The 24,167-nt window shown below is 53.3% G+C and overlaps 2 protein-coding genes across 15 annotated transcripts in view; one reads left to right on the top strand and one right to left on the bottom strand.

The window, feature by feature from the left end:
• Window positions 1-6,445, top strand: part of BRD7 (bromodomain containing 7) — a 45,635-nt gene extending 39,190 nt beyond the window's left edge. The window contains exons 12-18 of one of the 4 annotated variants that reach the window (XM_061387146.1): window positions 764-875; window positions 2,197-2,253; window positions 4,184-4,298; window positions 4,586-4,729; window positions 5,087-5,230; window positions 5,542-5,606; window positions 5,987-6,445. In XM_061387146.1, the coding sequence (XP_061243130.1) occupies window positions 764-875; window positions 2,197-2,253; window positions 4,184-4,298; window positions 4,586-4,729; window positions 5,087-5,230; window positions 5,542-5,597 (628 nt within the window). In that variant the 3' untranslated portion in view covers window positions 5,598-5,606; window positions 5,987-6,445. Of the gene's footprint in view, window positions 1-763; window positions 876-2,196; window positions 2,254-4,183; window positions 4,299-4,585; window positions 4,730-5,086; window positions 5,231-5,541; window positions 5,776-5,954 lie in introns of those variants that run through there. The other 3 variants (XM_061387147.1, XM_061387148.1, XM_061387145.1) reach the window with 3 other exon arrangements.
• A 599-nt stretch (window positions 6,446-7,044) lies between these two features.
• ADCY7 (adenylate cyclase 7) overlaps window positions 7,045-24,167 on the bottom strand; it is a 63,207-nt gene continuing 46,084 nt past the window's right edge. For 9 of the 11 annotated variants that reach the window (XM_061387133.1, XM_061387138.1, XM_061387135.1 and 6 more), the window contains 17 exons: window positions 23,855-23,987; window positions 20,561-20,752; window positions 20,167-20,201; window positions 19,613-19,696; window positions 19,378-19,450; window positions 17,916-18,013; window positions 16,918-17,002; window positions 16,420-16,545; window positions 15,494-15,592; window positions 14,358-14,551; window positions 13,388-13,478; window positions 12,894-13,049; window positions 12,059-12,205; window positions 11,156-11,260; window positions 10,654-10,768; window positions 9,747-9,871; window positions 7,045-9,565 (listed from right to left, as the gene is read on the bottom strand). In XM_061387133.1, coding sequence (XP_061243117.1) covers window positions 9,419-9,565; window positions 9,747-9,871; window positions 10,654-10,768; window positions 11,156-11,260; window positions 12,059-12,205; window positions 12,894-13,049; window positions 13,388-13,478; window positions 14,358-14,551; window positions 15,494-15,592; window positions 16,420-16,545; window positions 16,918-17,002; window positions 17,916-18,013; window positions 19,378-19,450; window positions 19,613-19,696; window positions 20,167-20,201; window positions 20,561-20,752; window positions 23,855-23,987 — 2,005 coding nt within the window. In that variant the 3' untranslated portion in view covers window positions 7,045-9,418. The remainder of the gene's footprint in view (window positions 9,566-9,746; window positions 9,872-10,653; window positions 10,769-11,155; window positions 11,261-12,058; window positions 12,206-12,893; window positions 13,050-13,387; window positions 13,479-14,357; window positions 14,552-15,493; window positions 15,593-16,419; window positions 16,546-16,917; window positions 17,003-17,915; window positions 18,014-19,377; window positions 19,451-19,612; window positions 19,697-20,166; window positions 20,202-20,560; window positions 20,753-23,854; window positions 23,988-24,167) is intronic. The other 2 variants (XM_061387144.1, XM_061387143.1) reach the window with 1 other exon arrangement.

Raw genomic sequence — 24,167 nt, 5'->3', positions numbered from 1 at the left:
TTTAGACCTCTTCTCACCAGCTTGAATAAATCCTTTCTCGACTATTCATTCATCCATGCATTCCACATAAAGGTATTGCTGGTGCCGTATTTTCCAGGCATCAGCCTAAGTAGGATTTCTTGACTCACTAAAATGGGGTGTGAGAGAACTAAGTCATGGAGAATTCCAGGGTTTTAGATGAAGCATAGAAGATGACATTGCTGTTACTAAGAGGGAAGATTTTAGATGGACTACTTCAGGAGGAAGATCCAGCAATTCAATTTTGGACATTATGAGGCTATTTGACCTCCAAATGGAGCTGCCAAAGAGTGTAGCCCAACCCGGAGGTGTAACTTTGAGAGTGTTTTAGTACATAAAAGAGCCCTGAGGCAAATACGATCAGGACAGGGGAGCCTGGTAGGCTGCCGTCTCACACAGAGTCGGACACGACTGAAGCAACTTAGCTTAGGGAAGGAGTGAAGAGAGAGAAGCAAAGAATTCCACTGACTGAGCCCTCATCCCCACCATCACCGAGATCTTATTTTTCTTTGAACTTTCCCCCAGGAGCATTTCCTTTTCATGGTGTTCTTGATATTGCTTAATTCTCTCATGATGATAAATCCATCACTGGTAAATATGTAAGTATAATTGTGTTCTGTCTTGATGGAAAGTTTCACATCGTGGGTGTAAGTTAAAGGCATCTAATTAAACAGTTGGCTGTAATAGGAAGAACACCAGTGGAGATCATTTATATGAAAGTGACTTTCCCAACACTCTTTTCCAGCATCCATGAGTTTTTGGCCACATGCCAAGATTATCCATATGTTATGGCAGATAGTTTACTGGATGTTTTAACAAAAGGAGGACATTCTAGAACCCTGCAGGAGTCAGAGACGGTAAGAATGCTGCTAAAGAACAGGGTGATTTATCATTGGTTCTCCAGTGTTAGTCATCAGTGTTATGAAACCATGGGATTAACCAGTGTGGCAGCTGAACTCCATTCCACTGAAAAGACAGCCCAGCCCGGGTGGAGTCCATGGGTGGAGGACAATGAACGGAAACAAGTAACTCGGCTACCAGGATCTGTGAGGGCCAGATGATTGTCTTTATCTCCTCATCTTGGAAATGTAGAAATCAAAACTTGGGGTTATAACCCAGAAGTCAGCTTGTGTTATGTACCCGAACAAAAAAAGGAAGTCTGGGCTCACCGGCTTGACACTGAGTTGACTAAAATGATAGGGAATGTCCTTTTCCTTATGTAGTAATAATACAGTGGTGGAGCCTCAAGTAAAAAAGTAAAAAGCTTCCTCATTGCTGTCTTTTGTTAACACTTGTAAATTAGCTCCAGTTCAGTTGGACATAGTTCATAATCCAGGGTAATTCAGAGACGTGACTCAAAGATGAGAACCAGAAAATGTTCGTTCAGTGGAGAGGAGAGCTGATCTCCAGAATGTCCGTGTCACCATGGTTAGAGGATCCCTGCATCTTCTGGGGGTTATGACTCTTCCTGGTGGCTCGGCCTGCAGCTGCTGTGCACTCTGCCTTCACTGTACCTGTGCCTGCTGGTCCTTGGGCGGCCTGTCAGCACAGCTGAGTCAGTGCCTGAAGTTCAGTGAGAACTGCTGTACGGTCTTGTATCTTAGCACAAAACTGCTTTCTTTACATCACCTAAAAAACATTCAGCTTTACATCAGTTCAGAAATATTTTTACTGTATACTTCCCATCAATTAATCTGAATTAATTAAAGGTCTTGAACTAAAATTGCTTATCTTTTTTTTTTTAATTGCTTATCTTTCATTTGGTTGATACAGCAGTATATTTCAAATTTAAAATGTCTCTGCCCTTTGATCCAGCAGTTCCTCTTCTCAGAATTTATACTAGAAAATAAGACAGAAGTTATATGTAAGGAATACAGTTTTTATAATTTTTTAAAACTAGAAATCAGTTAAATCACAGTATAACCTTTCAAGATAACAGATCGTCATTGATTTTTGCACATGATATATGTGTTTATATACGCATTATCTCTGAAGACTAGGGTTATGGGAAGTTTTCACCTTCTCTGTAGCATTTGAATATTTTATACACATCTGCTGCTGTTTGAGAATATTGCCTCTTCATGTAGAATACACTAGGAGTTCTCCTGTCTTCTGTTTGTCAGAGATTTTAGCCACCTGATGTTTTCTTTAATAAAGTGTTTTTCTTTATCCTTATAGTCATCTCCTGAAGATGAAGGCCAGACTAGGATACTTGACACAGCAAAAGAAATGGAGGTGATTATATTTCGTTTCTTTACAAGAAATATTTAAATGGCAAATAAGATAAAAAGCCTAAATGATAAAGCTTTTATTTTAAAAGCAAAATATTTATTATCTCCTGAAATCAAAGAACTGTTTTTGCCCGTGGAGAAGGTCGCAGCAGTGAGTGGGGTAGACAAGCATGTGAACGAGGGAGCTGCAGCCGGTTACTGTACAGTGTACGTGTCCATGTTGTGGGAACACAGGCTGGAGGAGCCAGCTGCTTTGGACGGTTGGTGAGGCCCTCACAGAGAGGCTTCCAGATGAACTGGAAAGTCTGGAAAGATGAACAAGGTTCTCCCAGCACAGGGCCAGGTGTATGAAGAGGGTAGAACTCCATGTGTAATGACATAATCTGAGCAGGCAGGGCTGAAGAGCACCCAGCAAGTGAGTGACCAGGGTGCCAGGAGAGAGGAGCAGCAGATGACAAGTTGTATATGCAGTGCTAAGAAGTTGAGATTTTTCTCCTCAGAGACTGCTATGATTAGATGTGGAAGAGAAGGGGGTGCTGGAGGGAGCGGACCAGTGAAAAGCTATGGGACTTAAGCTAGTTGTTTTTTGCTTAGATAACAATGTAATGGAAGAGAATGAAGATGTACAATAAAGAAAAATACAGTAGAAGTAAAATTGATAGGGCCTGATGCACAAGCTAGATACTAGCATTGTTAGCTCACCTCAGATGTACAGGGAAAGGAGCAGCCTTCATCAGGGAGAGAGAGATCTGGTTTCAGGGCTGGTGAGTGTGGTTTGGGACATCACTGGAGGTGTGTTGATCTAGAGGTCATTAGTGACACGGTAGAATTATTGTAGGTATTAAGTGAATGGGATTGTCCAGGCAGAACACAGAACACATAAGGAAAAGGCCAAAAACCCTCGGAAAGACCAATGGTTGAGGTAGGAGAAGCATGGCAGAGTCATGCAGGAAAGAGTCCCGCAGTGTGAGGTGCTGCATGAAGCCCTCTAGGACGTGTCATTTGTAACCTTAATCAGAGTAATTTCAGTAAAATGGTGGCGACAAGATAAAGACGCCATGAGTTACATGACTTAGATCACAGAGTTGTAAGCCTTTTACAGGAAAGAAAACTTGAAGATGGGAGATCAAGTAAAGATAGATGCAAATGTGGATGGTACTTAAAAAGTCATGTCATTTTCCAAGAAAGATGAGCCAGGCAAGGTCATGTACATGGTGAACAGGAAAGAATGAAGGAAAGCTGGAGAATGGGAAGGAAAGCTGGGTGAGAAGTGTTTTGAGTCAAGTTGTAAGGGCCCAGCTGAGGTGGCAGACCCGAGTATGTACTGATAGGGTTTTCTCCACCACACTTAGCCCACGTGTCTGAGCTCAGAGTGCAATACCAGAGTGTAAATGGAACCATTAACTTTGGGTTACTCATTGTCACCGTTGATCATTTCCTAAAAACCAGTGTTGGGGTTATGGAAATTCTGAGTCTTGAGATTCCAGAAATAAAACTACCCATTTTAGGATTTTGTTTCTCCCATGCAGTAGTAACAGCTTGACTTTGAGGCCCGGAGGAGAACCCAGGAAGTATCTCACGTTCAAGTTCTACCATGAGGGAGTGCCAGTGTATGGACTAAAACATTGCCTGTGAACCTCAGAAACTGCAGCACCATCACAGTCACCAAAAGGGCAGTGACAAGGCTTTCATCATTAGAGTGGCGATGAAGCAAATAACAGAGTGTGTAAAACACACCATTCCATTACCAAGAAGTGTGAGCTTAGGGACACTTGCGCCAGGATTTAGGAGTGGCATTTTAAAGGTTTTTATGGCATCAGAATTATAACTCTAAACAAGTGAAATAACTTGGCTTATAAACACAAGCTGTCTTACTAACTTCTCATTCTAGCACTGTCAGGGCTTAGCAAGCTCAGATAATTTTTTTTTTTAAGCAGGTTACAGAAGTTGAACTAACAGGACGTTTGGACTCCAATAATCAAGACAAGCTTACAGCACTGAAAGCAGTAACAAACTTCGGAGCTCCGGTTGAAGTTTTTGACTCTGAAGGTGAGTGTCTCCAGAGGATTTGAAGGAAACACTTCCTGACACAGGCAGGCAAGATGTAATGTCAAAGTAGCACAGGTTAGCATAGCCATTCATTGCAGGAACATGGTGACTGGCCAAGCTCAGTGAACAGTAAAGCCTGTCTGTGGTGTTGATGTAGGGGGGATTACTCCTTTGAGGAGAGAGGACTAAGCAATAATGGCAAAACCCCAGAGCACAGTATTCAATTTATTGCACAGGATCAGATACAAGAGGTCCATGATGTCCTTAATAAGTTATTTTTCTCACAGAAGCTGAAGTGTTCCAGAGGAAACTTGATGAGACCACCAAACTGCTCAGAGAGCTCCAGGAAGCCCAGAATGAGCGTCTGAGCACCAGACCCCCTCCCAACATGATCTGTCTCTTGGGTCCGTCATACAGAGAAATGCATCTTGGTATGTGGTACCTCTTAGAATCTGAGCCACCAGGGCAGCCCAGGAATACTGCAGTGGGTAGTCTATCCCTTCTCCAGAGGATCTTCCGAATCCAGGAATGGAAGCGGGCTCTCCTGCATTGCAGGCAGGTTCTTTACCGTCTAAGCTACCAGGGAAGCCCCTGGTTGGAGAAGCAAGCTGCTTAAAGGGAGCATTTCTTGAGTAGTGATACCACTCTAAAGTAACACTGAAGGGAACACCATGGACAGTTCATTTTCTGTATTCATGTTTATTGGGCTTTTTTTTTTTTTTCAGTTACCTAAAGGAAGCACATTTCAGTACCTTGAACTCTCTTTCTGTTGTTTTTTTTTCCCCTAGCTGAACAAGTGACCAATAACCTTAAGGAACTTGCACAGCAAGTAACTCCAGGTGACGTTGTAAGCACATACGGAGTCCGAAAAGCGATGGGGATTTCCGTCCCCTCCCCGGTCATTGCAAACAACCTTGTGGATTTAACGGCAGGTGCGTGCCTGTGTCTCTGGGAGAGTGGAGGGCTAGGGGACACCAGTCCTCTGCCTCCAGCAACATCTGAAAGCTGTTGTCTCTGATGCTAACGTGTGAACTAGTCGAGTTTTCTTTCCATCTTATCTAAGGAATAAAGACCTCACACATTTGCGGGGAAAAAAAACTATAGTGATACACCTGCCTAGTCTTTAACCTTGAACATAGTGAAGAAGGGCCGTCAACAGTTACTCTGTTTTACTGTCACATCCCCTTTTTAATTAAAAGGAAAAAAGGTGCTAAATAAAGCCTTTTTTTTTTTTTTCTTTCAGATTTTGAAGAACCTAGAAAGACTGATGTTACTGAGTGTGAACCTGATGGGATTTGAATCTATCTGGTATTTGATTATATATTATGTATATATTTTTTTCATTACTTGGAAATGCTTTTCAGAAGATATTAAATATTTGTAAATTGTGTTTTTAATTAAAAACTTTGGAACAGTTAATTTTAATGTTCCAGAGATTGAACTTCTATTAGGTAATAAAGCTGAACCTGGACCATGAGCTGTATTGTACATATCAGCTGAGTTACCCCTTCACCCTTCCCTGGGGCTGAATCTGAGGAGGAAGTGATAGAGAAAAGCTTGGAGAATAAAACAGCCTTTTTCCTGACCATCCATTAAAAAGTTGCCCAAATCATTGAAATCCCTCATTTTCCCATATTTGCCTTTCTTCTCCTTAAGGAAATTATAACCAAATGGTTCCTGACTTCCAGATTTCACTTCGAGGATTTATTCAAAAAGTGGCCTTGTGAGGAAGGAATGATTTGGACCTATTGGAACGCCGAGCAGAGAGTGGATGGGTGGGCCTGGGCAGAGTTCCTGCAGAGGAGGGATAGTGTTCCTGCGGAGGAGGGATAGTGCTGCTTCCTTAGGTTTCACGGGCAGGACCACAACTGAGAGCTCTTCTTTAAAATTACCATCCAGTGAGATTCCCGTTGTTACACCATGAAAACAAATTCAACTTTAGAATTTACTAGCGTGTCCCCCACATACGTGTTGAGGACGATGTCCTTATGTGGGAGGACCAGGGCTTCCCACCACAAAAGCAAAACAAAAACCATGTCAGGAGTTTCACAGCACTAACTTGTCTGGTGTTCCTTGTTGGTTTATTTTTGCCATTTGTAGAGGGGTTTTCCCAGTATAATAAAAGGACAAGCCAAATAGGAATCAAACTCAATTGTCCATGAATATGTAAGGAAATCACCAAGCTTAAGGAAAGTTGATGTTGCTATTTACTGTTTTTCAACAGGTCACCTATGACTCTGCCATGCCCCCTTAACTGAGACTTATCTACTTTATCTGAAAGGCAACGGTTAAGTTCCTGAGCAGTTTAACTATTTAAGTAGGAAATGATACGTGGTCCTTTTCTATGACCAGGCACTAGAGGTAACCTAGTTCAGGGAACAAATCAAGTTTCAGACCCTACTCAGACTGTACGGAGCCCTTGTGTAAAACACCCAGGCTGGAAGCTGTTTTATTATTTTCTTGACTTTGAAAACTAACATTTAACAAGTAGGGTGAAGGAAAATTGAATCTCTCAAGAGAGTTAAGATGACCTAATCTTTCAAAAACATACTTGAAAGCATATGCCAGAAGAATTAAAGAATCCATTCAAATATGTATTTATCAATATTTATCACGTCTTTTTAGAGTTTGTCTCTCAAATATAATTCAGGCAGCAACCAACTCTTAAAACTTTCAATCTATTTAGCTAAATAGTTCCCAAAGACCAAGAAAAGATTTAAATTCAAAACACTCCAGGACAGTCAGGTTTTCCAGATTGCTGATTTAATCTATGAAAAGCTAAACAAAAGAGAAACACTGGTACTTTATAAAAATGAAATATAACATTTTGAAACAAATGTTACAGATCTATAAATATTCAGTATATAGAATAACCCCTAGTCGTTTCATGTACTGTCTCAAAGCATACCTCTATACATGTACACAATGTATACAGTGGTTAATGATCTTTTCTGTTAGGAGATTTTCTTAAGGAAACCAGAAAACTTCACTAGCATCAGTGAGGCCACCTTCGTAGAGATATGAAGCCTGTCCCTGACCCATAGAGAAGGTCAGTGTTAGGAAAAATACTTGTCTTGTCATAAAGCAAAATGACACCTTGAACAAATGACTTGGTAATTGGAAAATGAATTTATAAAAAGTAAGTGATTTTTATGGTCAGTTATAATACACTATGATCTGAATGTCAGAAATTCAAAACTTAATATTATTCTTATCTGAGCACAGTGAAAGAAAAATACATAAATGGTAACCAATTATTTTTTAAACTCCCAATTGGGATTTCTCTGCTGGAGGCAAACAGTAATTTGTATGTTGCAAGAGTAGAAGCACGTCCACCTCAGAGAGGCCCAGCACACTGGTGTGTCTACACTGGACCAGTGGCAGAACCTTCGTGATCTCCGGGGAAAGCCCAGTCACTCCTGATTTCAAGGGTAGAGATTCCAGTGTAGTACTTAGATGAAGAATTGGTGTGTGAGAAAGGCAATTTAAGTAAGGTTTATCTCCCTTAGCAGCGTTTTCACCATGAAATCCCTTTAGGACAGCAAGCTCTCCTGATTCATTCCTCTTGTTCCAGTCTCACGGGGTGCCTCAGAGCTGCCACCAGCCCACCCAACCCCCAGCACCCAGCACCGGCCAGCAGCAGGTGCGGCTCCCGTCCCCTCCCTGCCTTGGCTGGGGTGCCGGCTCACTCCACCGCCCCCGTCCCAGGCAAACTCGGCTGCTCAGTCACCTGTCTGCAAGGCCGTGTCATCTTTTGAAGCCTCATGAATGCAAGACTTTCCGTATAATTTCAGGGGAGTTCATGGATGACTTCTGGCTAGAATGCCTGCTATACAGTGAAGTTCAGCTGTATTAGAAACCCTGGAGATACTCTGGTTATAATGCAGTGAAGGCAGTTCAGAAAAGGGAATGGGCAGTTTGGTCTTTCCTCATGTTAAAACACAGATTGACTTCTTTGGATTCTTTTGGAGCTGAGGTGCTATAAGACACCACACCTCACAAACCTGGCTTTTTCACTTGCCTGGATTCAGTCAGCTCAGAACATCCAAGCGCTTGTTTGTGAGAGGCCTGGCTTCCCAGATCCGGGAACCTCTGCACATGCCGATGCTGAGTAGGTCCTTCTCAGAGCTAGCTGTGATGACTGAAGGGGAGAACTGCAGCCCGTCAGGTTCTCTCAGACGCCACTCCTTTCCAGTATAAAGCTAAGACAGACTGCAAGGTTGCAGGGGGCGCTCGGGAATGCATGAGGAGTCAAGGAAGAGCTGAGAGCTTACACCTTATTTTCTAAGGCTTTTCACTTATTAAACTTAATTCTGGCTTAAAAGTTGTCTGATTTAAGCCAAGGCTCTGCCACTCACTGCCTTGCTGTGAGTGCTCCTTGGAGCTCCATCCCATGGCTGAGCTGACCCCGTGAGCTCACGTGGGGCAGTGGTCCCACTTGCGTGTCCGTGGTCACCAAGGAAGAGGCTACACCGGAGGGAAGAGAATTTATCTAGCGTCTCAGAAGCCATTTAGAGGGTGACACCTCCATAATGTATCCATGTTTAAACAGACACATGCCAAAGAGGAAAAGAAGTAAGTGTCCACTGTGGGGCTTTCTCCCTATTGTTTGAACCCATGTGTAGATGTAAAACAATCTTTCAACTCCATGTACCAGAATACCTATATGAGAAGTGTGCACTCTTATAGCTGGTGTGCTGGGGGGAAAGGAATCCCACCCATCCTGGACGAGAAAAGACACGCTCCGCACGTGGAGCTCACAGGCCGTGGGTGGCGGGGCGGGGGGTCTCCAGGTCACGCCCCAAGGCCTCCTCCACAGCACCTGGGGGATGAGTGCACGGCCCACAGATGAGCTGTTCCCTGCTGGGCTGGAGGCTGCCCTGCAGACTCGGACAGCACAGAGGTTCTGGCTGCCTGTGTGGAAGGCCGGGTGATCGCCCCAAGCTGACAGGTCCCCTAGTGCAAGTCCAAGGAGGCCACGCACGCACAGCCACCTGCTCAGGTGGGGATGACCAATCCCTTGGACTGCCTTTGTGCCTGGTGTGGGGCTGGGCCTTCCGCCTGGCTTGCTTCAGAGAAGGAAATGGGTCTCCAGCATGTCTGGCACCTACCGAAAGCCCTCAGTTCAGCCCCAGGCCTTGGAACTTGGCGGTGTCCGTACAGACAAAGTAAGTCCTCAGTTCACCTTTGCCTTTGACGTCAATCAGCCCGCGGCACTCACAGGAATACCCTAGTCCCTGGAGGATGGTACATGTCTCTTCAGTAACCTGAAAAGGAAAGAAGCCTAAGTCCTCAGAGGAGGAAGACCTGCTGTGGGAGGGACAAAGAGAAATTGGCCGACAGGGTCTGGTTTCCCTCCAGAATTTGGTGGCTAGAATCCCCTGGCAGACCGAAAGCCCAGGCTCCCTCACCTCCACTGGGCACAGGTTTCCCCAGGTGAGCTTTTACCTGGATTTTTCCAAGTTCTCCAGTGCTCTCCATTCGACTGGCAACATTGACCGTGTTTCCCCAGATGTCGTACTGAGGTTTTCGTGCCCCAATCACTCCAGCAATCACAGGCCCATGGTTTATGCCTAAAGATATTTACAGTTGGCAGATCATAGAGACAGAGCCTCCAGCTATAGGGCTACAGAATCCACCCAGCTACCACAGAAAGCATTGGCAAAACCACTAAAATGAAGGTAGGGACGGTGCTTCCTGCATCTGGGACAGGAGATGGCACTTGAGATGCGAGGGGAGGGCTCCCCGGCAGTTCCTTTTCAGACTTGACGATGTGGAGCCTGAGTCCAGTGTTAACACTTCCTGTATCTGCTGTGTGTGTGTTACTCACTCAGTCGCATCTGACTGTGACCCCATGGACTGTAGCCCGCCAGGCTCCTCTGTCCATGGGATTCTCCAGGCAAGAACACTAGAGTGGGTTGCCATTTCCTTCTCTAAGGGATCTTCCCGACCCAGGGACCAAACCCAGGTCTCCTGCATTGCAGGCGGATGCTTTACTGTATCTGTATCTGCTAATCACCTCTTAAACAGTAAATGGGCTTTAGCACTGACTGTATTAGCTATCAGGGACCACTTAGGTTAATAATTTTGCTTTGTTTTCAGGATATTTAAGGTCACCTGTTTACAACTGTGGATTCCCCGTGGCAATATATATTCCTGGTTACTTAAAGCCTTCAAAGAAAAGTAGTACACAAGGAAAGAATAATTGCCCAGTCATTGGGTTGTAAAATCAGAGAGGGATTTCTAAAGTTTTTCTAAACAGATGGCAACATACACCCAACTGAGTGGGGTTGCCAGGAGGCAGGGCTGCACAGTCCCACCCTGAGCCCCAGCGCAGTCCCTCCCAGGGCCTCACCGACTCGGAGGCGAAAGGAGTTGAAGGAGTGCCGATTGATGCCGTCCAGCTTGCTCATCAGGGCGGTGCTGAACTCCACCATGATGCCGATGTGGGCGTGCTGCCGCTCCAGGTCCTGCGGGACAGAGCGCTGTACGCGGGGCCGTGGGCAGCGTTGCCCTGTCTTCCTGCCTCCAGAGCACCCTGACCCGAGGAGCACTGTGTGCCAGCCTGGGTGTGAAAGCCACGGGGGGCCGCTGCCAGGCAGAGCTGTACCAACTGAGCCTCCTCCACAGGGCGTCCAGGACCCGAGCACCCACTTAGACTCCCCTCCTGGCAAGGGGCCCCCTGTCCCGACCCCTCCACCAGATCCTCTGTCAGGCTGAGCCATGAGCTCCTCTGCCCCTCCCTCAAAGGAGGGAGTGTGGAGAGGCGCCCCTTCAAGCACAGTGTCGGGCTGGGACTGTGCTCACTTCCCCGTCCTCTGGGGCTGCGGCGTGAGACCAGAAGAGTGGCCGAGTACCTGGTTCTCAGGCCCCGAGGGGACGCTGAGCCCCGCAGCGGCCATGTACGTGCTGCCGATGGTCTTGATCTTCTCCACACCACTGAACTTAGGCTTTAACAGCAGCTGCAGGACAAAGGGAAGCAGGGCCGTACAAGAGGGCCGCAGCCTGGGCTGGTCCCCGGTCCTGAGAAGGGGTAGGGTCCTCTCCCACCACCACTTCTAAACGCAAACATTTCTACCGCTGGGCCTTTGCCCTCTGAGTTCACACCTCCATACAGGTGGGCACAACCTCTGGGTTCTCTCCCTGCTCCTTTGTTCCCTGACATTCCTGATCTTTTTCATTCTCATCTGGTCTCATTCCTGTGTGCTTAGTTGCTCAGTCGTGTCCGACTCCCTGCAACCCCACAGACTGTAGCCCGCCAGGCTCCTCTGTCCCTGGGGATTCTCCAGGCAAGAATAATGGAGTGGGCTGCCATGCCCGCCAGGGGATCTTCCCAACACAGGGATCGAACCCAGGTCTCCAGCACTACAGGCAGATTCTTTACTGTCTGAGCCACCAGGGAAGCCCAGTCTAATTCCTACTAAGATGCAAACACCCCACTACTCAACAGAGTCTACACAGGCATGCAGATTATTTGCAGCTAAGACTTAAGCCCAAACTGAGTGACTAACTCTGCAACAGACTGCCAGCACAGGCTAAGCAAGAAATCCAACAACTCTACAACCTAGATCTAAGCAAGCTGCCAATCACAGAGAAGATAACACATTACATGCTGAAGAGACAGAAAAGGCAAATGTGTGTGTACCTTTCATAATTTGTGTGATGTGTGTTCCCCCCAAGGGAGCCGCAGTGCACGTGTTAGCTGGGCCCGGGGCGCTCCGGGCCCGCCCCGCCCTCTCCAGGCTGCGTGGAGACCCTACCTCGTCAAAGTCGGCGATGATCTCGTTGAGCAGGCGCAGGCACTCCAGCCCTTCCTTGTTGACGTCGCACTCTGTGTAGAAGACTTTAAAGTCCGGCACCGATGCAAACATGACACACACGCAGTCGTAGGACTGATGGTACCAGTCCTGGATTGGGGGAGGGGGAGACACAGGACCCATGGCCGCCCGGCCTCCTGGGAGCAGGGCGGCGGGCAGCCTGGGGCGCCAATCCCTCCTCATGCTCCAGGAGCAGGTTTTGGCGGGGGCGGGAGGGGCTGAGCAGGTTCTCCACCTGACTGCCATGAGACTCAATTGGGGACCATTACAAAACAGGAGGCTCTAAATCAGTTTGTTGAGGAGGGTGGGACTCGGGTTGGTTTGGGGCTCCTTTAGGTCCCCTGTGTCTGCACAGCTGGGCTTGAGAACCCCCGGGTATAAATGGTAACAGTCAGGAGGCCTGGGTTCTCTGCTCGCTGGGCCTGAGTTTCCATAGACAGGAAACTGCTGCACAGAACTGGTAGAAATGCAAGTTTTCATCAGCAGATGGTCCGGATTACAAATACCTGGACGTGTGCTCCTTGCAACGATTCTGCCAGCCAAGTACTATCAGCCCCACTTAATATATGTGAAAACCAAGGCTCAGGGCAGTGAGACCTGAACGCAGGTCTCTTGACTCCGAAGCTTGTTTTCTTACAGCTAATGCCACACAGTCTCCTGGGAGCATCGGTGAGGCCAGTGCCACAGGGACCAAGTACAGAAAACACCCTCCCTCCAGGAACCACACCCGTGCCTCGGGGCTCCCTGCCCAGAGTGACTAGTCCCTTCTTGTCCCCACCTCATTTAACTTGTCACCGATGAAGTGGGCGGCCACGTGCGCGGGCAGGACATTCTCTAGAAGAAGGCGGTTCACATTCTCCATTGTTTCAAACTCCTCGTGTTCCTTCTTGAACTTCTTCTTCCACAGACAGTCCAGGCGGCAATAATAGTCAATCTGTGGACAGGGGGATATCTGAGTCCTGGCCGCAGTGAGCGAGGGCAGAGCACACTCATAACCCCAGGGGCCACGGAGCCTCCCTGTGCTTCTGGCTGACATTGCCAACTCAAGAGCCGCCCTGTGGTGGCCTTGAAACCCCCGTCAGCCGAGACTTGCAATCCTCAAGTGACCCACACGATTAAATGTCACTCAAGTCCTGATGACTTAGGACCCCTGACCCCAGGAGCAGAACGTCCTGAAAGGACTATGTCTTATGTGCGGCTCCAAGTCCAAGGCCGCCCTCACCCCACCCACCCGCAGCCTCTCTCCAAGCAGAGGGGCCTCCCGGGCTGCACCTGTCTGGAGAGCATGATGAGGGTGGTGTAGAACAAGACCAGGTAGAAATTGGTCATCGTCTTCAGATGCCATGAACAGGATGAGGAGCTGCTGGACACAAGGAGGAAAGGCAGACGTCACCCCCACTTCCCCCGGAAGCACCCCCAAATGTGGGCCCAGACCCAGTGCTAGCCCCTGGGAAAGTGAGCCAGCTGGAGGGGTGCTGCCCTCAGAGCTCACGTGCGCATGGCTGGCAAACAGGATGCTTCAGGCTGTAAAGCAAAGACGGAGGTACAGTGGAGGCTGACAGGGAGGTGACATCGGAGCTGACACCTGGTCACAGGGAAGGGCCGTGGCAAAGTCAAGGAAAGCACTGCAGGCTGGTAGGGGGGCACCCAAAGGCAGCCCACGCTCCTCAAGGTGAGCGGGGCTTGCAGAAGGGGTCACAGGTGCAAGCCAGGCACATGGGAACAGGCCTTGTTCTGGGTCCCCGGTTTCTGCCTTTTAGCTCAAGGCAGCCAGGTTTCTCTCCTTGGCCCACTTGAGCCCCCAGCCCCAGAATCAGGCACACACCAGCCCCTCCATGTGTCTGGGAACAGACCAGAGACGACCGCTCTCTGCAGAACTCTGAGACCCAGGACACGGCTCAGAGCCAGGCGCTGGGCTGAGGGCTGCAGCCTCCACCTCCCACCCCAGACTGGCCTAGAGACAGGAAGACCAGGTGGCCTCTGGGGACCGGGGACACACCCCCTGCCAATGAGTCACATTCAGTCCTGAGTGCTGCAGACCCAGGGCCACGGCTTCCCCTTCTGTAAAGTGGGAACCACGCCACCTGCCAGTCCAGCCCACAAGCTGTCCGGTCCACAGGGGACCGTGGATGCAAAAGCAGCAGAGTTTGAAATGGCACTGAGACCAAGCAAAGGGCGCTGCAGTGGGCCACAGTCAGGACGGGCAGCGGGCGGGGGGCCGGCAGTGAGGGATGGGGCTCACCTGAGGGTGCCATTGGTCCCGGTGAGGTTGCCCAGGCTGTGGCCACAGCAGTCCCACTGCCAGCTCGGGTAGACGTTGAAGAGGACCAGGTAGGCCACCAAGGCCACGGTCAGCAGCACGACCTTCAGCTCCAGGCTCATCCGCAGGAAGACAGAGCAAGCGATGAAGGCCAGGATGCAGCTGCAGGTGTAGTACTGGGGAGGCAGGGATGCCGGTCAGCCCACCACCTCCCGTCACCAAGAGGCACCTCCCGGACCAGAGGTCGCCAAAAGGAGGGACACCTTTAGCCACAGGGGACTCCATGAAGAACCAGCGTGTCTTCAGCATCTCTCTCCTGCCTCCCTTAACAAGGAGCAGGCAATGGAACCTAAGAACGTTCTATAATATGTTGTTTTTAGCATAAGTTTACTTCCACTTACAGCCAATGAACTCACTTAAAAGGAAAAAAAAAATGTAGTGAATGAAGATGCCCCTGCCATGTGGCCGTGACAAGTCTTGAGTTCTGCCAGGAGCTGGTCCCTCCCGAAGTGCATCTCCGCCCTTGTCAGTCTCGTCGTCAAGATCCTGCTGTGGCTCCCCAGCGCCCCCAGCATAAAGATCGACCTCCTCACCCTGGCCCTTGTGCTCTGCCCAGAGCTGGATCTAACCTACCTCTGGCTTCATCTCCCAACCGCCCCCCACCTCCTCCCTGTGACACAACCACTGAAACCTCTGTGCCCACCACCTGCCTCGGCTGCTTCTCTCTGTCCCACCTCCTACCTCCCTGCCGACCCATGACCTTTCTGCCCTTCAGAGACCAGCTCAAATACCCCACAACCCGCCTCAAGTCCCTCCTTCTGTCCAGGCAGGCACTCCAGGCACGGCTTCTGGTGTCAGCCCACCTGGGCCCAGCCCTGGCTCTGCTGCCTCTGAGGCAAACCCGTCCCCCTCCCCACGCCACACCCCCATCCATGAAGGGAGATCATGACGGGTGGGCGTGGAGGGGGACAACCTTCTCGCCCTGGATGCAGGTGCCAGCACCCGCCCTGCACTCTCGCCTCTCCTGGGAGAGCCCACGGGCTCCGGAGCTCAGCACACTCTGAGTGTGCAGGGGAAATCCGAGTGTGGGCACGGGGCACGCGGAGGGACACACTCACCGGGAGGAGGTAGCACGGGCTCATCTCCCAGCCACTCACAGCCCTCAGGCCCGTCTCGTTCCCAGCAGTCAGCCCCCGGTCCCGGAAGGGCATCAGGGGCTATGGACAAGACAAGGGCCCTGTGAGAGGTGGTCTGGGGGCGACCCAGGGTCTGCTCAGGCCAAGCAGAGCTGGGGGCAGAGGGCAGGGCCCGGGGCTCCACGGCACAGTGAGCATCTCCTGCCGGGCGCGGCTCTAAGCCCAGCCCAGGGGCACGGCACCCCGACCTCTTCCCACCGCAGCCACAGCTCCACTGCAGCAGAAGGCATGTGGATCCTGCCCCAGGGCCCCCAGGGCTGACTCGGAGAGAAGCTAGGAGCAGCGTTTTCAGGGAGTCCGCTTCTCCCCAGGGGATGCTGAGGGAGGCGGTCACAGAGTCCCGAGTGCAGGGGACAGGGAGGTTGGGAGGAGATGCTGACTCTAGATGTGGGAGCAGGCAGGACCAGCCAGGACAAGCGCCATCTGAGCACGAAGCATGTGAGCCCAGCCCACCAAGTGGGACCCACGTGCCCCCCAGCGCGTGCCCAGGGCAGCTCAACCCCAGTGAGGAGACAGGTCTCAGAGAGGCTGAGACAGGACCTCCTCAGGGGCTGGAGAAAGACCGGGACGTCAAGGACACTGTGGTGGCCGGGTGAGCGCTCTGGGGGCCCCGAGTCCTCGTGTGACCAATGCAGGCTGAGGAGCTCGGAGCCGCCACGGGGGCTGCCACAGGCCCGGCCCACCAGGCTGTGGATTATGGCCATATCAGATGCTGCTTTTAGGCAACAGGATTATGGGATTCTAGAACCTAGAAGTTCCCAGGGTCGAAGACTGGCTCCCTCCTCCTGGAAGTATGCTCAGCCCGAGGGCTCCTGGCCAGGCCCACCAGCCCCAGCCCCGGCACCCACCAGGTTGACGACAGCAATGACGAGCAGGCTGCCGATGGTCAGGATGGCCAGGGACACCCGCAGCAGGGGCTGCGTCTCCACGCTCTCGGCAATGGCTCGGAGCTTCCCCAGGGCCGGGCAGCACCTCTGTGGAATCACAGTGTCGTCACCGAGCACCCACAGCACTCAGGGGGCCCACAGCCCAAAGGCACAGCAGAGTGAGAGCTTCTGAGAGCTCTGAGCGGGGATTGGGGTGCTGTGCCTGTGTCCAGCCCAGAGCTCAGGACACATGTGAGCAGACAGAAGGGACATCCCCACCCTTGCGGCTGGGACAGCCATGGCCACTTGGGGACGACTAGCACCTACGAAAGAGGATCCTGGGAGGAGCCTCCAGGGCACTCAGCACTGTCCTCCAGGCTGGGGGTGCAGAGCTCGTGGGGAGGGGCTGGGGCTCGGGTCACGACCATCCTGACACCTGCTGGGGCCCGGCCAGCGCTCAGTCAGGGGCTTCCTGCTCACCAAGAACACATCGGCGAAGCACAAGCCTAGTACCAGCCCGAGCACACAGGCCACCAGCCCAAAGGACACGCCCAGAGTCTTCATACTGGAGAAGGAAAAACGTAAGTTTGAGGGGACCTTCTTCTCAGGGCATGTTCCCCACCCCCAGCACCTCAGCCAAAGGGGAACTCTGCATACTGTGGTCTGGCTGCCCCACAAAACCACACACAAGCCCAGGATCAACATCACGCCCCCTCCCCATTTCTGGGCCCAGTACACAAGAAATACGTGGTTACACAGCCTTTACACTCCTGTCCAGCAAGCACATAAGCACATCTAAACGTGCTCCTTATTTCGTCTTTCTTAAGCATATCCTGAACCACAGTCCTAGCAGAGCCTTTGGCCTAAGCACCCTTCAGGAGGCCACCAAGGAGCTGACTTTACTCTCTCCCATGACCTCAGCCCCTTGTCCCTCTCCACCCCCTCCTCTGCCCCCCCTCATCAATAGAGCCCCCACCTCCACCCCAGAGCCTCAATTTCCCACACCTAAGAGGGAGATGGTGGCAGTTACGATTTTAGGAGTTGGCCCTTCTACAACTCCAAACACCCAGGGCAACTGAAATGCCTCCAGGGCCACACAGATAACCGGTGACTGTAGCGGTGGGAGGCATGTGGGAGCAGGGAGGCCTGCGATGTGAGACAGCACGCACCTTCAATTAAAACGAAAAACTGCCATGGCTGATTCATGTCAGTGTATGGCAAAAACCACCATCATGTTGTAAAGTAATTAGCCTCCAATTAAAATAAATAAATAATTTTTTTTTTTTAATTAAAAACTGAACATTGGCAACTCCAGGTATGGGGACCACCGCACCCAGGCTGGTTTCTGCAGCTCGGAGGTCTAAAGTGACTAGAGTTACTCACGGCCAGCCCCTTCTCCCAGGCTGGGATCTGTGGGTCCCCAGCCCTCCTCACCTGACCCTGGTGGGCCTGACCATCCGGCCCGGCCCCCGACTGACCTGTACGACAGCAAGACGTGGATGAGCAGGATGCAGACGAAGACGAGGCTGGCACAAGCGAAGTAGTAGCGGACCCGGGGGATGGGCGCCAGGCGGTACTGGGGGCGACAGAGACTGTGAGGGGTGGTCGGGCAGCCGAGGCCCCACCCACAGAGCCACTTGCCCTGACCCCTTCCCAGCTCCACCCTGGCTCTGGTTAATCATCTTTTTTAAAAAACACCCTTTCACCGCCTCCTTGACTTCACCGTGATGCTGTTACATCATCCTGAACAAACCTCATTTGTTTCCATTTTGCAGACTGTCTTTTATATTCAGAGGAAACCCCTTCCCCTCCCCCACCCAGCTCAGGTCTCCATCTTTATTTCCCTGAAAATCCCATAGCCCAAGTGAGCTCCGGGGTTACAGTGACGGGGGCTACCAGTGGGTCTGATGTCACCCCAAACTGAGCAGTACAGCCAGGCCTGAGCTCCGAGCCCATGGGTGGGGGGCCCTGTGCTGCCCGCCCCTCCACACCAGGCAGATCTCTGCCCGCGGGGCTCCCGCCGCCGGTGAGCAAACCGAGGCTCAGGGAGCAGGCAGCCCGTCTGGGTCTCCCAGCAGCAGGAGGCCACCAGACGGCTCTCCTGGTGACCGCGCCTGCCTTCAGGCCCCAAGCTCCCCACGCAGGGAGACCCCAACTCAGGGAGCCCCTGGAGGATGAAATGGGCACTACGGGCTGGGCCACCCTCTCAGGCCATACCCGACGCCAAGACGCTCCAAACCTCAGTCTGCGAAAAGGGTACTAGCACCCATCTCGGCCAGCAGGTGAGGGTGCAATGACCACGCGTGGGCCTTGGACGCTGCCAGAACCCAGAGGCCCTCGATAAATAAGTGATGGCGACTTCCCTTGTGGGTCCAGTGGCTAAGACTCTGTCCTCCCAACGCAGGGGACCGGGGTTCAATCCTTGGTCAGGGAACTAGATCCCACGTGCCACAACTAAAGATCTTGCATGCCTCAACAAAAAACTGAAGATGCTTCATTTCACAACTAAGAATGGCACAGCCAAATTTGAAAAAAAAAAAAAAAAACGGTCACTAGCGGGACACAGCGTGGTTTTACGGCAGCTAGATGGGGGGACCAGTTGGGCCCCATCAAACCAATACTAAGTTTGGGGCTTTTTCCTAAAAAGGTCAACACTGTCTGCCACTGTGTGCCCTGGCACCATCAGCTGAGGCCTGGCATACAGGGAGCAAAGCCTCCCAAACCCCAGCAGGCGAACCACTCCCGGGACACGGCAGGCAGAGCGGCGAGGCCAACAGAGACCCCAACGGGCCTGGTGGGCTCCTGACCCCACCCTGGTGGCAGCTGGAATGACTCCCCAGCATCCTCCCCGAGCAGACCTTCCGGGGGTGTTGGCTGCCCCTGTCCCCTGCTCCCAGACCTTGGAGCTCCCCCTTCCTGGGGCTGCTCAGAGGTCCTCACCTCTCGCTCGAAGCCCTTCTCCAGGAAGATGGACCCAAAGGTGGAGAAGTCATCAGACTTGGAGCAGCAGGGTCTGTGGGGCGGAGACACAGCAGGCAGAGGTGAAGCCTGGGGGAGTTGGGGCGGGGTGACAGGGGCCACCCTCAGGTGGCCGCCCTGTGGACACAGCCCGTGGACACGAGGCACAAGGAAGATGGTCCCTGCTTGAGGGAGGCGGGGGTCTCAAGAGCCTTACCTGGTAGAGCTGAGCCCCTCGATGGCTGACAGCATCTCATCATCGTATGAGTCGTCCTCTGACCGCCCCTTGGGGGATGCGCTTCTGGAATCAGACACCCACAGCGGCATCAGCCTGGGGATCTACAACCACTCACCCACAGGCAGGGGTGTGGATGAGATGACTCACCCAAATTGGGGTTCTCAGGTGCCCACAGGAGGTCCCAGAGCCTCATGCAGGATGGAGGAGGGTCAGGCTGGACCCACTAAGGCCCAGAGAGGGCAAGTGAAAGCCCAGCATCACACAGCATTACCCAGCAGCAGCCCAGCAAGAAGCAGAGGGCCGATCCTGGCCCAAAGTCTGTTTCACTAAATCCCGGGTATCCCTCACACCAACCCCAACAACCCCACCACAGGGTGAGTATACAGCAGGCACTCAAACACTGTGAAGTTCTGGTTCCTAGAAACACTCTGACCCAAACCAAGGCGAAATCCACAGTCAAGGCTGAGCCTTGTGGAGCTGCCATTCAGGACAGAGGCCAGTCAGGCCAGGAAAGCAGGGGCCAGGGCACAAACCTGTCAGGGGTCCGATGGCGCCTCAGGGGAACAGCCTGGAAGGGAAAGGAAGAGAAGCTTATTCTCGAGGACATGAGCCTGGTGCAGGTCTTGGGACTGGGTCTATCATCTTGGGTACCCTCGGATGCATGGACCGTCCAGGCTGCAGGCACCTGGGACTGAAGCTGAACTTGGTCTGGGGAATCAGGAGGCCAGGGACATCCCCAGCCCCCTGGAGCATTCTCCAAATGCCCTCACTTCCCCAAGGGCCCCAGGAGGGAAGGAGGGAGGGCAGAGCCCAGAACCATCCTGCACATGCAGAGAGTGAGGCTCAAGACGGAAAGACCCCTTAGCATCTGCCCCCCTGCCCTTTCCCGGGGCCCCGGCTCCCAGCTCCCTGGGAGGAGGGTCCTACCTTGGGCCTCCGCCCATGGGACACAAGGGTCTCACTGCTGCTCACGCTCTCGCGTTGGTTGAGGTGCGCGAAGGGGCGAGCCGCCCCCCAGGACTCCAGGTAGCGCGTCATGCGCACGGACGCCCGCATCTTCAGGGTCGCGTCCCCCTTGTTCTTGGAGTTGTGCTGGCTGGGCTGGGGCGGCTGCTGGCTCTGAGGGCAGACACAGACACAGCCTTGTCCCATCCCTCCCTCCCTTCTCAGCCCAGGAAGGGGCCCCCACCCACACCCTGCTCCCTGAGAAAGGGGATGCTGCCCAGAGCGCTGGTCCATCTGGAGAAAAGGGAAAATGACAAAGCAAACTGCTGGGGCTACAGCCCCTCGGGGACTGGTGGAAGCCCAGTGCACTCACCAGCTGGGCTCCAAGGAGGCCCCAGCTCGGGGACCTCTCCCTGCCCCATCCACAACCATGCACAGCCCCTCAGACCCAGCTCCACCTCCCCAGGGCAAGAAGTGGGTTAAGGTCCCAAGACCAAAGGCCCCGCTTGGCCCGTGAAAGTCCATTGGCCCCTCCCAGTGGAGGTACCCCGGGCAGATGGTGCCCAGGGAAGCCACAGGCATCCTGCCTTGCCCACCCTCATGTGGCCGGCACATGTCGTCCCCTGGCAACAGCGGGAGGAAGGGGAGTGCTGGCCGGCAGCCTGGAGCGACAGCCAACCCAGGGCTGAACCCACACCCCCATGGGGCAGCACTCCAGGGAGTTCCACTCGTACAGCCCTCAGACCACAGCATGGGTCCACCATCTGCCACATGCCCTCTGTGCCCGTGCCAGGGATGCGGTAGCTCAGCCAGGCCCCAAGCGAGGGGCCCACCTTCCCCCCACCTGGAACAACCACCCACCTGGGACCATCCGAAAGGCCACCAGGGACAAGCTTGAGCCATCTTGAGTCCTCCCCCCGACCGACGCTCCTGCCCTCCAGGAGTCCCGGTCTGCAGGGGTTCCCACAAACACCCACATGGACCGGCACCTACAGCCACAAACGCTTGTCAAGCCACAAGCAGCAACTTTCCTGGAAGCTTCTTGCCTCCTTCTGGGATAGAAACATTCTTAACCCCTGAGCCACATCTGTCTGCCGGCCAGAGGAAATAGCACGGGATTCTGTCCTTGTGAGGAAAGTCCCAGGGTCCGGAAAGCGGGCGTTGCCCGGCAGGGAGAGACCTGCCCTGGAAGTCAGGTGGCTGGGGGGTGGTCACATTTCTCTGCCTCCCCCTTCACTGTCAGCAGCCCTGCCGACAGGGCACTCAGCTCTTCAAGTTCAAGGTCACTGGCACGTTCTCACTTTCTCTCTTAGGACAGGGAAGCCAGATACTGTCCCTAAAAGTTCAATGTGTACTGAAGATCCATCAGTTCTGAGTAAAAATGCACCTGTTCACAAGCAGGGCCCAGGGAGAGCTCACAGGCCCCCTTTCCAGCCACCTCTGGAAACTCATCCACGGGGGGACCTCACACACCTAAGCCCACAGAAGCCAGAGCTGGGAACTGGCCTCCCGTCCATGACGGGTGATGAGCCCGAGCATCCGTGTGGTGTGCGCTGCAGTCACGAAAAGAGACACGGGTGGTCTCTGAGCACAGAAGAGGTCTCCGAGCTACACTGCAAGGTTCGCACTGGTAGTGGGGAGGAGGGAGGAGGGGGCGCTACTCAGAGGGCAGAGTTCTTCCGTCTACTTACCCACATAGACAACTCTGGGGGGAACACACTCACCACACTGGCCCCCTCTAGAGGGGACATGCCAGCTCTAGACAGGGATGCATGGAAAACTGTCTACAACACGCCCCTCAGGCTTTCTGAATTTTTGACTATATGAATGAGTAAAATTAAACAAAGAAGGGGAAGTTAGGGTTGCCAGGTAAATTACAGGAAGCCCAGTTAACCCTGCATGAGACACTCGTACTAAAACCTCCCTCATTCATCTGGAATGCGACTCAGACTGGGCGTCCGTGGTTGTACCTGCTGAGGGGTGGGTTTTGGGGCCATGCCTACCACCGCCTTGGGCTCAAGGGCTCTGCTTCATTCATTCACCTGCTGTCTGGGCCCCAGCTCCATACCAGGTGCTGTTTGAGGACTGGGGGCTGCAGCGCAGAGAAGAGGGACCCCCGCCCAAGCCTGCCCACATGGAGCTCACACTGACAATAAACAATAAAAAGGATAAACAGGAGCACCTGGGACAGAGGGAAGAGGGCTCTGGGCAGAGGGAGCAGCAGTGACCTGGGTCCTGCCATGGAAAGAGCCTGGCGTGGAGGGACGGGAGGCTGGCACAGGGCGGGGGAGGAAGTGCTGCGGTCCGAGTGGGCGGGGCCCGGCGGGTGGGCGGGGCTCTGGAAGTGGGGGGGCGTGGAAGTGGGGGTCGTGGGAGTGGGCGGGGCCCAGAGCGGCAGGGTGAGGGGCTGGGTGAGGGGTCGGGTGAGGGGCCGGGAGCAGCCCCAGGATACCCAGGCGGGGTTCCCCCACCGAGGGTGCCCTGGGAACGCTGGCAGGATGAAGCCGAGGGGGTGAGGAGAAGTTCAGAGACTGGCCCTCAGCCCCCCTGGAGACTGGCAGCCAGGTCAGCCCTGAGGACAGCCAAGGCCAGAGTGAGAGGGAGCCGAGAGAGCCGGCCCGGCCGACATTCTTGAGCGAGCACCAAGGATGACTCACCGAGGGCGGCCAGACGAGCGGGCCTCCCGCGGGCGGGAAAGAATGGCCCTTGCAGGCGCGGGTGGGCTGGGGGCAGGACCCGGGCCGGGCGCCTGGAAGGAGCCCCACAGCCCCACACCCTGCCCCGCCACGGGGTCCAGAGAGAAAGAGGGGCCCACAGAGAACAGAGGCACCGGCGGGGCAGGCGGACACGGCGGGGCAGACACACGGAGACTCCTGCCTAGCGGCCCGTTGGCCGACCCCTGCTTCCCCTGACTCCCATCCAAGGCGTGTTTTTAAAATGTGCCTTGAAAATCTGGAAGATTAGTGACAACCTCGTGGAAAACAAACTAATAAATGTCACTAGAGTTCGTTCGAGAACGTTGGCCATGCACCCAGCTCATGGTGAAAGCTTCGGTCAGACTGGCTTTTTCTCCTCCTGAGGTAGGCACTGCTGCCATTCCCATTTCACAGAAAAGAACACTGAGGCCCAGAGAAGATGTCACCTGGGGCCTAAAACATACCTGGTGACAGGACGCTCACTCTTCCCGCCTCTCTCTCTGAGGGCACCATTCCCCAGGTGCGGACCCTGGCTCCTGCGTGGTACCCACCCCCATGCTGCCGCAGCGGAGCCTCATACCCGGGGGTCGATGACCAGGTAGGTGCGGATGTTCATCTCTTTGAGGTAAGGGTCCCGCTGCTGCCCGTGCCCGTCCTCCACCTCGTACGCCTTGTCCAGGTGCTTCAGCGTCGCCTCTGTGATGTGCACCCGGCTGGGGGAGACCAGAGTCACACAGCAGCAGTGCCCCCAGAGAGGGTGGGAGGACCCGCCTGGGGGTGCACAGCAGGGCCGAGCAGACCGGAGCCCAGGCGAGCGCCCCCCACTTCAGGGCCACGGACTCCCTGTCTGAGCCCATGCTGACCCCCCACCACAGCAGCCCACAGTCAGCCCC

Source organism: Bos javanicus, chromosome 18 (assembly GCF_032452875.1).
Source record: "Bos javanicus breed banteng chromosome 18, ARS-OSU_banteng_1.0, whole genome shotgun sequence".
NCBI classification, from domain to species: Eukaryota; Metazoa; Chordata; class Mammalia; order Artiodactyla; family Bovidae; genus Bos; species Bos javanicus.
This window is presented reverse-complemented; position numbering and strand designations above follow the sequence as displayed.